Source organism: Mobula birostris, chromosome 14, assembly GCF_030028105.1.
Source record: "Mobula birostris isolate sMobBir1 chromosome 14, sMobBir1.hap1, whole genome shotgun sequence".
In the NCBI taxonomy this organism is placed as follows: domain Eukaryota; kingdom Metazoa; phylum Chordata; class Chondrichthyes; order Myliobatiformes; family Myliobatidae; genus Mobula; species Mobula birostris.
Genome location: NC_092383.1, coordinates 64,446,331 through 64,459,870, shown reverse-complemented (window position 1 = coordinate 64,459,870; position 13,540 = coordinate 64,446,331). Strand labels below are relative to the sequence as shown.

General features: G+C 39.9%; 1 protein-coding gene across 2 annotated transcripts; it reads right to left on the bottom strand.

Annotated features, from left to right (window-relative positions):
* Positions 1 to 2,804: 2,804 nt before the first annotated feature.
* uqcc2 (ubiquinol-cytochrome c reductase complex assembly factor 2) lies at positions 2,805 to 13,154 on the bottom strand. Of its 2 annotated transcripts, none has more exons than XM_072278609.1 (4): positions 12,948 to 13,154; positions 10,937 to 11,011; positions 9,656 to 9,725; positions 2,805 to 3,195 (listed from the first exon to the last, which is right to left on the bottom strand). In XM_072278609.1, exons 1-4 carry the CDS (start codon positions 13,083 to 13,085, stop codon positions 3,095 to 3,097), a joined length of 384 nt encoding a protein of 127 aa, XP_072134710.1. In that variant the 5' UTR covers positions 13,086 to 13,154; the 3' UTR covers positions 2,805 to 3,094. The 2 variants fall into 2 exon arrangements, with proteins under 2 accessions (XP_072134710.1, XP_072134711.1); XM_072278610.1 differs by lacking the exon at positions 2,805 to 3,195 and adding an exon at positions 6,439 to 8,758.
* Positions 13,155 to 13,540: the final 386 nt, after the last annotated feature.

Below are 13,540 nucleotides of genomic sequence, written 5' to 3'. Positions count from 1 at the left end.
ACAGTTAATTAAATGTGGACTAGTGCATCATTGACTATATTTATTGTAAATTGTGCCACAAGATTGCTGGCAACCAGCATTGCTGTGGATTCTTTGTGGAAGTTAACTTAAAAACAAAAAACAAACCTTTTACCTTGGTAAACGGATTAGACTGTATTGACCTAGTGATATATATTGCTCTAGAATTGTTGCAGCAGCACCACATACCCTACTTATATAAATTACTCGGAACTCATGACACAATTTTCTTCTAAGAACAACTTACTGTTTTGCATTCAATATCAAACTTACAAAAAGCATGTTAAAAGCAAGAAAATCTCATCCAAACCTTGTCACTGTCTAATTATCCACTTTGTTATTTTTATTCAGCATGAGCATCACTAGAAATATTAATCATTATTTCTCATCATTGTCTTGAAACAGGTTCAGATGAGCCATCTTGTTCAGCAGGGTATTCTAATAATGTGCGTAAACTTGCTCAGTGTTAAGAGTGTAGAAGGAATCTACCCAGGAGTTATGAAAGATTCTTTAATACGAATAGCTGTCACATGTACTTATCCCTTATGGTGACAGATCTATTTTACTGATGCCTTTTAAAAAGAAGCAAAAGAAAATGTTGGATCTGATGCTGAAAATCTGAAACAAATTGAAATTGCCAAACACAACAGCTTGTGTAGCATTCAGAGAAACAGAGTTGATGTTTCAGGTTAATAATCCTTCACGAGTTCTGGCTCCCTGTGACAGTCCTGGATGTTGATAACAGGCAATTCACCTACAATATTGCACTGAGGATAGTCATTGCTTCAAATTTGATCTGATAAATGACAAGGAACATTTGTATCTACCAAGCCTTACTGCAGGAAAACAGAGACTGTTTATTATCTCAGCTGAATCAGAATCACTTACTAACATTGACAAATATGAAATTTGTTATTTTGTGGCAGTTTCAGTGCAAGACATTAAAAAAAATTACTGTAACTTATGAATAAACAAATATTACAAAAGATGATTTTTTAACCTGTGACATAAATGTATCTTGTTTGTAAATTTACTAGTGGTAATATTACTTTGTGTTATATGTACTGTGTTGCACATCTTGGTCCAGGGGAATGTTGTTTCATTTAGAGGTATATGTGTGTATGGTTGAATGACATAAACTGAATCTGAATTTGAATAGCGAGGTAGTGTTCATGGGCTATTCAGATATCTGATGGGAGAGAAGCTGTTCCTAAAACATTGAATCTGTGTCTTCAGCGCTTGTACCTCCTCCCTGAGAGTAGTAATGAGAAGAGTGAATGTCTCAGATAGTAAAGCTCCTTAACGATGGTTGCCTTCTTCTCAAAGCACTACATTTAAAATGTTCTCGATGTGAGGGGAAGCTTCTGCCCTCGATAACAGTTGATTGAGTCTGCAGGCACTGGAGTCTCCAAACTACACAGTGATGCAACCAGTCAGAAGGCTCCCCGCTGTACATCGATACAAATTTGCAAGTCTTTAGTTATATACCAAATCTCAAGCTCCTAATGAAGTATAGCCATTGGAGTGTTATCATGATTGCATCAATACGTTGACCCTAGGATCGATACTGAGATATTGACACCCAGGAAGTTAAAGCTGCTTACCCTTTCCATTGCTGAACCCTCAGTGAGAACTGGTGTGTGTTCTCCTGACTTCCCCTTCATGAAATCCATGATCAGTTCCTCAGTCCTAGTGACATTGAGAGCAAGGTTGTTGTGCACCACTCAACCAACATATACATCTTAATCCTGTCCACCTCCAATTTGCCATCTGAGATTCTGTCAACAAGTGGTGGCATTGGCAAATTTATAGATTATGTTTGAGCTGTCAACAATAAATGCAACTGCTTTAAAATCGTAAGAACTCCACTTCGAAAGCATCTAACCCTGTGAGCTCCTGTAATATGGGTACGGGCTAAGATGATCTTCTAATAACCAGAAGTATATTTTTTCTATAGTAAGTTTTTTTAAACTTCAGTTTTATTAAGGCTCCTTGATGGTACATTTGGTTGACCGCTGCCTCGGTGTCTGACCTCTGGATTTCACGTATTTTGTCCTTGTATATTGCTTTTCCCAAACAAGGACTGGAACTCTAAAGTCCAGGAACTTACCCAGACAAAGCAAGGTATTGGAAATTACAATATGACAATTCATGATGATTGACAGGGCAATAACCAGATAATTAGTATTTAATTGTTATTTTTTGGTGTCAGCTTGAGGTGTGGTTGGTCCCAGACCCAAGGAGATAAAATCAAATTATCTGAACAATCTCTTGTGCTAAGACTCAAGAAGCAAAAGTAATCTACTATGAAATTTTGGCTGAATCACTTCTAACACCATGCCAGGTGATTAGGTGCTATGAGTCTTCACAAAGTATATCAGCAAATGTTGAAGCTTCACAGTGCTACTTCCTCTTTCCTATATCAGTACCTCTGGCAAAGTTGTCCTGCTGGTTGGATTACACTGGAGGACTATAGAATATTGGCTAGTAACTATGCTGCTATGGACAGATTGTCACATTATTATTATATAAGCAGCCTGTTCCACTGTTGGCAAAATTCCAGATATACCTGAGGACAACAACAGTATGACTAATGCTTGTGTTTAAGAATCTAGCATTTAACGCTTATTCATATTCATTCAACAAATCTTAGCAAAACTAGAATTTAAACCTAGTATTTCTATTGTTACAAATGATTTCATAATTCCAGATATGGAACCTGGAATTTCTTAGCTACAAACATAATCAACATGATTGCATGCATCTTTAGTTTCTTTAAAATTGCTTTTATTAAGATATTTTATGCTATTTTACAAGTAATCCTTTCCCTGGGCGTGGTAACTGAATATTATAACTACTTTATTACAGAAAACATGGATTTATAGTATATTTTAAAATATGAACGTTCACATTTGAACATGTGTAATAGTATATTTCAAAAGATCAAAATTAAACTTTCAAATTACATAGATTATTTCCATAAGCATATAGTCCAAAAATAATTCCAGAAAACAGATGTTTATTATTTGGCAACCAACATATAAATATTAATTGCAGTTTCAGTAAGGTGCAACAATTAGACATATTCCTTGGTAACATTATCTGGTTTGCCTGTGAACTTCTCTCGCAGCTTTTTCCACATACTTTTCTTCATTTCTTCCATTTGTTTCATATTATCTATCAACAAAAATAAAACAATGATAAACAACATTAACAATGCCATGTGGGAATACTACAATCAGAAAACACTGAAATCACTTAATAGTATCTGAAATATCAGAATAAATATGATGAGTTAGCTTAGGAAAGATTAGGAACTGAACTGAACTTTTGGTACATCATGGCAGAGAAACTTAAATATGCTGCTTCTCAAATATATCAATTAAATGAATGAATGACCCCACTCAACAGGGTGAGCAAACAACCAGTGTGCAAAAGACAAACTGTAAAAACAAAAAAAAACAATTAAACATCTAGAACATGCAATGAAAATTACATAGGTTGTGGGGATAGCTCAGTGATGTGGCAAGTGAAGCTGAATAAAGTTATCCCCATGGTTGAAGAGCCTAATAATTCAGGGTAATAGCTGTTCTGGACTCTGTGGTGAGTGTCCTGAAGCTCCTGTACCTTCTTCCCTGTGGCAGCAGCGAGAAAAGAATGTGACCCAAGTGGTGAAGGTCCCTGTTGATGAATGCTGCTTTCCTGCAACAACACTGAGAGCAGATGTGCTCAATTGTGAGGAGGACCTTACCCGTGATGGACTGGGTCGTATCCACTACTTTTTGTAGGTTCTTCCGTTCAAGGGCATTGGTATTTCCATACCAGGCAGTGATGCAACCAGACATCATATTTGCAGTTTTAGGTTTGCCAGGATTTCTGCTTCACTGTGGCTGAACCCTTCGATGTTGTGGCTAACGATTTTCATGATTTCCAGTGGGCTGAGGGTTTATCCTTTTACCACCCACTAGATCACTTGTTGCAAAGCTCTTGCTCTCCTAAAACCTAATAAAGACCCTGACATTCCTAAAAACTACAGACCGATTTCCTTGCTCTGCACTCTATATAAACTCTATGAGAGACTCATACTGAAAAGAATATCCCCCTTAGTCAAAGATCATCTAACACCAGACCAAGCCGGGTTCAGGCCAGGCCGCTCTTGCTGCGGTCAAGTCCTGAACTTAACCCAGTATATTGAGGATGGCTTTGAAATGTGACAAATTACAGGGGCAGTATTCGTTGACTTAACAGCAGCATATGACACTGAATCACAGAGGCCTTCTACTGAAATTATCCAAAATGTTAAACAACGAAACCACAGTCAAAATAATAAGAAGCCTCCTAGGAAATCATAAATTTTATGTAGAAATGAATGGAATTAACAGTAGGTGGCGTCCACAAAAGAACGGACTACCACAGGGATCAGTCCTGGCACCTCTACTATTTAATGTCTACACAAACGACCAACCAACCTTTCCTAACATACGCAGGTTTATCTATGCAGACGACCTATGCATAGCAACACAAGCTAACTCCTTCCAAGAAGTTGAAGACGACTTACAGCAGCCTTCGAAGCAATGAAGCAGTATTATGAAAAATGGTCTCTGAACCCAAATCCAACAAAAACTCAAAGCGTGTGCATTCCACCTGAGGAATCGAGAAGCAACTCGGAAACTCAAGATCTTCTGGTGTGGGAAGGAGCTCGAACACCATCCGACTCCAATTTACCTGGCGTGACACTGGATAGGACGCTCTCACTTGCCACCTACATCCAAAAACACCAAGGGAAAGTTGGGTCTCACAATTCTCTCTTGAAAAAATTAGCAGGCACGAAATGGGGAGCTAATACTCACACACTTAGATCAACTACCCTAGCACTCTGCTATTCACCTGCAGAATACCGTGCACCTGTGTGGGGCAGATCAGCCCATGCGAAGAAAATAGACCCGTTGCTTAACTAAGCCTGCCGAATAATCACGGGCACACTGTGCCCCACACCCACTAACATCATTTGCAGACTTGTAGGCATTGCTCCCCCAGAGATCCGAAGACACGCTACAACAAAAATTGAAAAAGGTAAACAGAACTCGGATCCACGGCACCCACTACATCATCATGTGCCAGTTTCCAACCACCTAAAATCAAGGAAAAGCTTTGCTACAGTGGAGGAACTACCACACGGAACATCCCCCCAGACATACAGGATTGACTCTGGCAACAAACAGAAGTCAGAACCCCACCAAGCAATATAGTGCAAGACCCCACAGAAATGTTGCCAGACGGGGCACTGCTTAACAGACGGAAGTGGTGCACTCTCAACAGAGTGAGAGAGGGAGTTTGTAGGACGGGAGACAATATGGTGAAGTGAGGTTTAAAGACCAGCGAATCCTGTGAGTGTGTCGAAAGGGTGCAGAACATTGAACACGTTCTCTGCAACTGCCCGCTCTCACCTAACATAGCTGACACTAAGGAAGTAGCGGCGTTGCAATGTTTTCTTTGTAATTGCAAAGACTGAGCCTAGGACAGGTCCTCTGAAATGATAACACTGACGAATTTAAAGTTGCTCACCCTCTCTACCTTGGATGCTCTGATGAGGACTGGCACATAGACCTCCGGTTTCCATCTCCTGAAGTCAGTACCTCCTTGGTCTTACCGACTTTAAGAGAGAAATTATTGTTGTAGCACTACTCAGCCAGATTTTCAATCTCCCTCCAATATGCTGATTTGTCACCATCTTTGATTCGGCCAACAGCAGTGTTGTCGTCAGTAAACCAAAATTATGGCATTGGAGCTGTGCTGAGCCACATAGTCATAAGTGTAAAGTGAGCACAGCAGCAGGCTAAGCAAACAGCCTTGTGGTAAACCAGTACTGATGGCAATTGTGGAGGAGATGTTATCAATCCAAAATGACTGGGGTCTTCAAGTGAGGAAATCGAGGGTTCAATTGTACAAGGAGGCATTGAGACAAAGGTCTTGAAGCTTATTGATAACTTTTGAGATGATATTATAACTAGTTAAATATTAATTTTAATGAAGTAAAATCTCAAGGAGCTCCCCAAGACAAAATTTGACAGCGCTCTGTGAAATATAAAGGCTGATGACTTTAGGCATGGCAAGAAGTTTTCATGAACATCTTAGACGATGATAAAGCAGCAGATGCCCAGGAAAGAAATCCTTGAATTTGGTCCACAGCAACTCAAAATACAAATGTGTACATGGCAAAGTAATTAATAAACACAAAAGATACTACAGATGCTGGAAATCTTGAGCAACGCACACAAAATGCTGGAGGAACTCAGCAAGTCAGACAGCATTTATGGATGGGAATAAACAGTCAACATTTCAGGCCAAGACCCTTCATCAGAACTCATGAAGAGTCTCAATCTGAAATGTCGACTTTATTCTCCTTGCATAGATGTTGCCTGACTTGCTGAGTTCCTCCAGCATTTTGTCTTCCAGAGCAATTAATGATCTATAGATATCAAATGTGGGTGTGTACAACTTCATATTGTTGTACAACTTAGTTAAAGCTTGGGAGGGACAGGGCAATGCAGAGATTTGAACGTGGTGTGAGACGATTTTGAGCACAAATTGTGATTCAAATTTGATAAACAAGCATAAAATAATGGATGAATGAATCTTGAAAGTTGGGACATAAGCTGACTTTTGTGTGACCACGCGTTGCACAGCGTAAAAGAAAACTGACAACCCGAGTACATGTCATTATCAGGCTTGGAAATAAATAAAGCTCAGAGATTTAAGAGGCCAAATGAGTCTGAGTCAACCTGATGGGTCAACATTTTTCTGCTATTTGAATAAGTTTAACTAACAGCAGCAACATGTTTTAAAAGGAGATAAAGACAGAACACACAAGATGGTGGAGGAACTCAGGAAGTCAAGCAGCATCCATGGAAAAGAGTAAACAATTGACGTTTTGGGCCAAGGCCCTTCCTCACAATAAAGGCAGAAGTCTGCTTTCTTTCACATTTATCTATTTTCCTGATTAGTCACTCATTGGTATCAAGGACACCAATTTTCCAATGAGGGGGAAAAAATATCTGAAGCACTGCAGATGTCCTTCAATGTAAGGCAACATAATAGCCAATATGTTGGCTATTGAACGCAACTCATTCTGTTCAGCAACTGATGAATGTGCCATTTTTAAACCACAAGGAAGGTTTTGTTTGTTTAATAGCAATTTTCTTTTAAATGAGAATGATGCTGCATTTTATTCTGTATGAACACAGAAAAAGTCAAAACCATGTTGAAGTATGAAAATCAATAGCTCCCCCAGTGGCTGAAAATCCAACCCATCATAATGCCTCAGGTTTATTGTAAATCTATTTCAAATTACTTTTTCACAATCAAGAGTCACTCATTGCTTCACAACTACAGCTGTGAAGATCCCTGCTACACCTGATCTCTGTCTCAGAGGCTGATGTTATGCTATCTTTAAAAGAGTGAACCCTTGCAAGGCAGAAGATCCTGACAGAGTACCTGTGCCAACCAACTGCAGGAGTATTCAAGGACATTTTCAACTTCTCACTGCTACGGGCGGAAGTTCCCACTTGTTTCAAAAAGGCAACAATTATACCAGGGCCTAAGAAGAATAATGTGAGCTGCCTTAATGACTATCGCCCAGTAGCACTCACATCCAGTGATGAAATGCTTTGAGAGTTTGGTCCTGCCTCAGCGAGGACCTGGACCCATTGCAATTTGCCTATCACCACAATAGGTCAATGGTAGATGCAATCTCAATGGCTCTTCACACGGCTTTAGACCACCTGGACAACACAAACTCCCATGTCAGGATGCTGTTCATTGACTATAGCTCAGCATTTAAAACCACCATTCCCACAATTCTGATTGAGAAGTTGCAGAACCTGGGCCTCTGCACCTCCCTCTGCAATTGAATCCTTGACTTCCAAATCGAAGACCATAAACTCTGTGGACTGGTGATAACATCTCCTCCTCGCTGACGATCAATACTTGTGCACCTCAGGGGTGTGTGCTTAGCCCACTGTTCTACTTTCTCTATACCCATGACTCTGTGGCTAGGCGTAGCTCAAATACCATCTATAAATTTGCTGACGGTACAACCACTGTTAATAGATACTCAGGTCGTGACAAGAGGGCATACAGGAGTGAGATATACCAACTAGTGGAGTGGTATCGCAGCAACAACCTGGCACTCAACATCAGTAAGATGAAAGAGCTGACTGTGAACTTCAGGAAGGGTAAGTCAAAGGAACACATACCAATCCTCATGGAGGGATCAGAAGTGGAGAGAGTGAACAGTTTCAAGTTCCTGGGTGTCAAAATCTCTGAGGATCTAACCTGGTCCCAACATATCAATGCTGTTATAAAGAAGGCAAGACAGTGGATATATGTTATTACAAATACACTCAAAAACTTCTACAAATGTACTGTGGAGAGCATTCTGATTGGCTGCATCATTGTCTGGTATGGCGGGGGGGGGGGGCGCAGTTGGGCTACTGCTCAGCACCGAAAGAAGCTGTAGAGGGTTGTAAATTTAGAGGGCTCCATCAAGGGTACTAGTCTACAAAGTACGCAGAACATCTTCAAGGAGCGGTGTGTCAGAAAGGCAGTATCCATTATTAAGGACCTCCAGCACCCAGGGCATGCCCTTTACTCACTGTTACCATCAGGTAGGAGGTACAGAAGCCTGAAGGCACACACTCAGCGATTCAGGAACAGCTTCTTCCCCTCTGCCATCTGATTCCTAAATGGACATTGAACCGTTGGACATTACCTCACTTTTATTAATATATAGTATTTCTGTTTTTGCACAATTTTTAATCTATTCAATATACATATACTGTAATTGATTTACTTATTATATTTTGTTTTTCTTCTTCTCTATTATATATTGCATTGAACTACAGCAAGTTAACAAATTTCACATCACATGCCGATGATAATAAACCTGATTCTGATTAAAGATGCAATACAACTTGCAGACCCATACCTGTATGGTGCTTGTACTGTTGAAAATAAAGGTTTACAGTATACCTGTTTTGAACCTATCTCAGGAAGAAAGGCAACGTACATTTATGGTAGCCATGTAACTTTGCTACTAAGAAACAAGAACAGGATTGAGTTTCTGCTTTCTAAAAAAAAAGTATGAGGTAATATTAAAAATACTTATAGAAAAAATAAACTATATAGTAAAAGAATTTCTACTTTTTTCAGCAAGTCACGTAGTGCATGATTAACATGTTTTCAAACCAGACAGGACAACGCAGTGGCACAAACCCCTCACAGCTCCAGCAACATCGGATTAAACCAGACCTTCAGTGCTGCCTGTCTGCAGTTTCCATTCAGCCCTATGAATGCGTTTTCCGGTTTTTAAATCCACACACATCCCCAAGATGTGCGGGTGAATAGGTTAACTATTGTAAATTATAAGTTGTACATTGTAAATTTGGGGAGATCTGATGGAATTATGGAGGATAACATGGGATTATTGCAAATGGGTGTGATAGTGCAGATTTAGTGTATTGAAGGCCTAGTTCCAGAACTTTATAATACAATTTTTATTTCACCACATTCTATTCTACAAAATATGTACCAAAATTCCAACATTCATCTGTTTAATGATCAAGTCTGGAATGGTTACCTGTTGCAAGAACCATTCGACATTCTTCCGCTGTCACACCAGTAAAACTTGTGTTTCTGAGACGAGGGTACTAAAATGAAAAAAATTTTGCACTTAAGTATTGTTTCTAAACCAGTTTCAAACATAATATTGCTGATATTTTGGCATTCTAGACACAGAACATTTTGCATTTATGAAAGAAATCAGTTTTAATGGGTAATGAGTGTGCAGAAAATGGATTCAAGAGATGGATAATTGAAGGCTGTGATCAAATTGCTCATTAATCATAAAATCAATATATTTGTATACTTCCACAACTGCTGACACTAAATTACTACAAAAATAATTTAAATTACAAAAGCCTGTTTTAATATTTCTTATTCTATTCTTTCAGTAACTTAAATTTCCCATATAACTTCATCGTGGACTAAATTAGTACACAGAAAAACCTTAGCATAGATATCAGATACACAGATGTTAATATTTCGGCCAGGTCTATTCCTGGTAGATTCCACTCTGTGACAATTTTTCCTATTGACATTATAGAAATATTAAGCTCCAATAATCTGGTACACTCAATTTTAGGTGACATCACATCACTGAAATGCCCAGATTATTGAATGTTATTATTATACACAAACTCTATTTTGGCCGAACCGGGCGCATCCATTGTCTACTTAGACAGATAGCGCCTACTACTATTTTGGCTATTACACATTACAATGAATCTAGTAACAACCAACTGAAACTAGTAACATTTAGACAAGGCACAGCAGGATCAGCCCAATGAGTGAGGGGAGCCTAGGCAAAATTACTCAGTCAGTTATATGCTAAACCATTATGGTTTCTGAATGGTTTGATTGCAGGTTATTGGAATTTCACAGTTGTCACTTTAGATAATATCCATTCTTTCTATCAACTGAGAAACAAAACAAAGATAAAATTCCTTTTCAGCAACACACAAAATGCTGGAGGAACTCAGCAGGTCAGGCAGCAGCAATGGAGAGAAATAAACCCACAGTCTGAGCCAAGACCCTTCATCTGAGAAATTCTTATCCCCTTGTAAATCTTTTACTCAAAATAAGAATGTAAACTCAATGCAAATTTTTAATCATTTTTCAAAACAATTAGTTTGACCATTCAGAATGTTTCTTTTTACTAATTCCCTCCAACTATTCTTTATTCTTTCTCTTGTGATATCAATCTTCATTTAGATCAGATGTAACCTAAACTATTTCCCTTTGATCTTGAAAAGGGCTGAGATATGAAGGGAAACACTTAAAACAGTCAAGTTGCAGGTACCTTATTTTTGTAATAAGCAGAGTTGATTCTAGCTAAACTTTCATACATCTGGTCACATTTCTCTTGATCTGCAATCTGAAAAAAAAATACAGAATTAAGCAAGCACACAACTTCATAACAGATTCAAGAGCAGTACACATTATATAAAAACTATAACCCCAATTATTATGGGAAGGTAGGGAGATCAGATTAGGAAATCCTTTAAGTATAGGTTTTTCTGAATGATCGATTTAAAGTAACAGCGGAGCAACTTTTAAATATCAGCTTTCTCACTCAACATCTAGCCCAAGTTTCAAATTGTCTGTCTGTGCAGCTGAAAAGCCCGTATCACAACTGCCTATCTTTCTGTACAAGATCTTTTAAATATGATTCAATGATGTTGAATAATCATAGTGCAGGAAGTACACAAGCAGTTATGTAACATCTGACACATACTCAATGCCAAATGTATTTCATAACCAATTCACAGCCCTGAACTTCTAGGGCAGCACAGTAGTGTAGCTTCTAGCACAACACTTCACAGAACCAGCGACTGGCATTCAATTCCAGCCACTGTCTGTAAGGAGTCTGTATATTCTCCTGTGACCGTATAGGTTTTCCCTGAGTACACTGGTTTCCTCCCACCTGTTTAAAGACATACACACATATAAAGTTTAGTAAGTTGTGGGTATGTGATGTTAGCATCAGAAGAATAGCAACACTTGCAAGCTGCCCCCAGCACATCCTCTGACTGTGGTCGTTGACGTAATTGACACGCTTCACTGCATGCTCCAATCTACGTGCGGCAAACAAAGCTAACTTTTAAATCTTCAATCTAAGCAGGCAAACACAACCATTAAAATGAGGCAAAAGACCCACCCGTTTCTTGTTAGCTCAGGGAAGGTTAATTTAATCAGCTAAGCAACTTTGTCCAGGGGCAGTGGAAAAACAGACAACATGGAAGCCCCTTGTCTGCCAGTCGTGAGAAAGGCAAAATGGGATTTGGTATAATTCCTGATGCCCATCATTTCATGTGGCACCTCTTGTAGCCACTGCTGGAGGTTGTATCATGTGCAGTTTGAAGCCTCACTCTAACTAACTTGCAAGCTTTCTACTGTACCCATCATTGGAAAATATCCTGGACTTTATACTGTAGCCCAAATGCAACAATGGTCTATTTCAAGGTGTGGAAAACAAACCTTTGGAGGAACTTTGGATGAAGCAACATCTGTGGAAGGGAAAAGAAGCTAGATATTTTTTGAGTTATTACCCTTATCTGGATTCAGTCCAGATGAAGGGTCTTAACCTGACACAATGGTCATTTCTCTCCATCAACACTGCCTGAACCGGAGTTCCTCCAGCACTTCTGGCTGCAGATCTCAGCACCTGCAGTCCCTTTTGCATCCAGGGTACTGTTTAATGTTTTACCAGAAAAAAAAGTTTCCTCCCAACCCGTGGACGTCCCGACTAATGGGGATCAAACACAACTCATCTTCAAGGATGCCTCATCCTGGTGGGAGGATCAATCAGGGATTGCCCTCTTCCTCTCTCCACCCCCCAAATAGATGCTCCTTGACTCACTAAATTACCCTGTATTTGAATGGTGGGCCAGATATGATAAAGGACCCAAAACACTTGGTATTGTTTGGTATTAGCATTAGCTTGTTATTGTCACGTGTACCAAGATGCAGTGAAAACAAACTTCTCTTGCATACTAGATCAAACCATTACAATGCATTCAGTTGAAACAAGGTAAAACAGTAACACAATACGATAAGTGCAATGTGAACTCAAGAATCCGCCTTATCGTGGAAGAGCAGCGAAGAGACTATCCAGTTTGTAGTCATTTCTAGAAATCAGGTTTCTCTCACCAATGACGCTGCACGACCTCTTGAGTGTTTCCTGTTTCTTTTTAATTTCAAATTTCCGGCGTTTGAAAGATTAACCCCCACCTCCCAATGTTTGACTTTCAGCTGCTGCCTCGCTGGGCTCGACCCCCCCGTTTCCTGCAGGCTCCGGCCCCAAACGTTACCTGGGTGCTCTCGCCCTCCCGGAAGGCCAGCGCCACCCGCTGCCGCAGAAAGGCGCCTAGATCGCGGCCCTTCTTGGTGTGATCGAGCGGCCATTCCTCACAGAGCCGGAGGAACCGCCGGTAACGCGTCACCGCCATTTTAGCGCGCGGCAGCGGTTTCACACTGGCGTGCACGCGTCCGCATCCGCGTCCACCCACCACGGCGATACTTACACAACACTCCCGTGTCCGTTTGTGCGCATGCGCGCCGCACGGCCAGCTGACCACCCGCTGATGTGCCTGCGGTTCCGGACGTGTCAATCAACGAGAGCCGGTTGCGAGCTGGTTGTCGGAGCATTTGGTCGCAATTTAACCCTGGTCATTCCTGGATTTGGATCCCATCGTCACTCTATTACTGAAGCACTAAGTCTTGAATGGTCTTAACTGGGTGGAGAAGATCTTTTGGGAAAACTTAGAACTAAAAGGCACCATTTAAACGCCAAAGTTGAAATTTTGTCTACTATATATATATATATATATATATATATATATATATATATATATATGTAATCTTTATTAAGGCAGTGATTTGCTGAACTTTTATCTGAAATGGG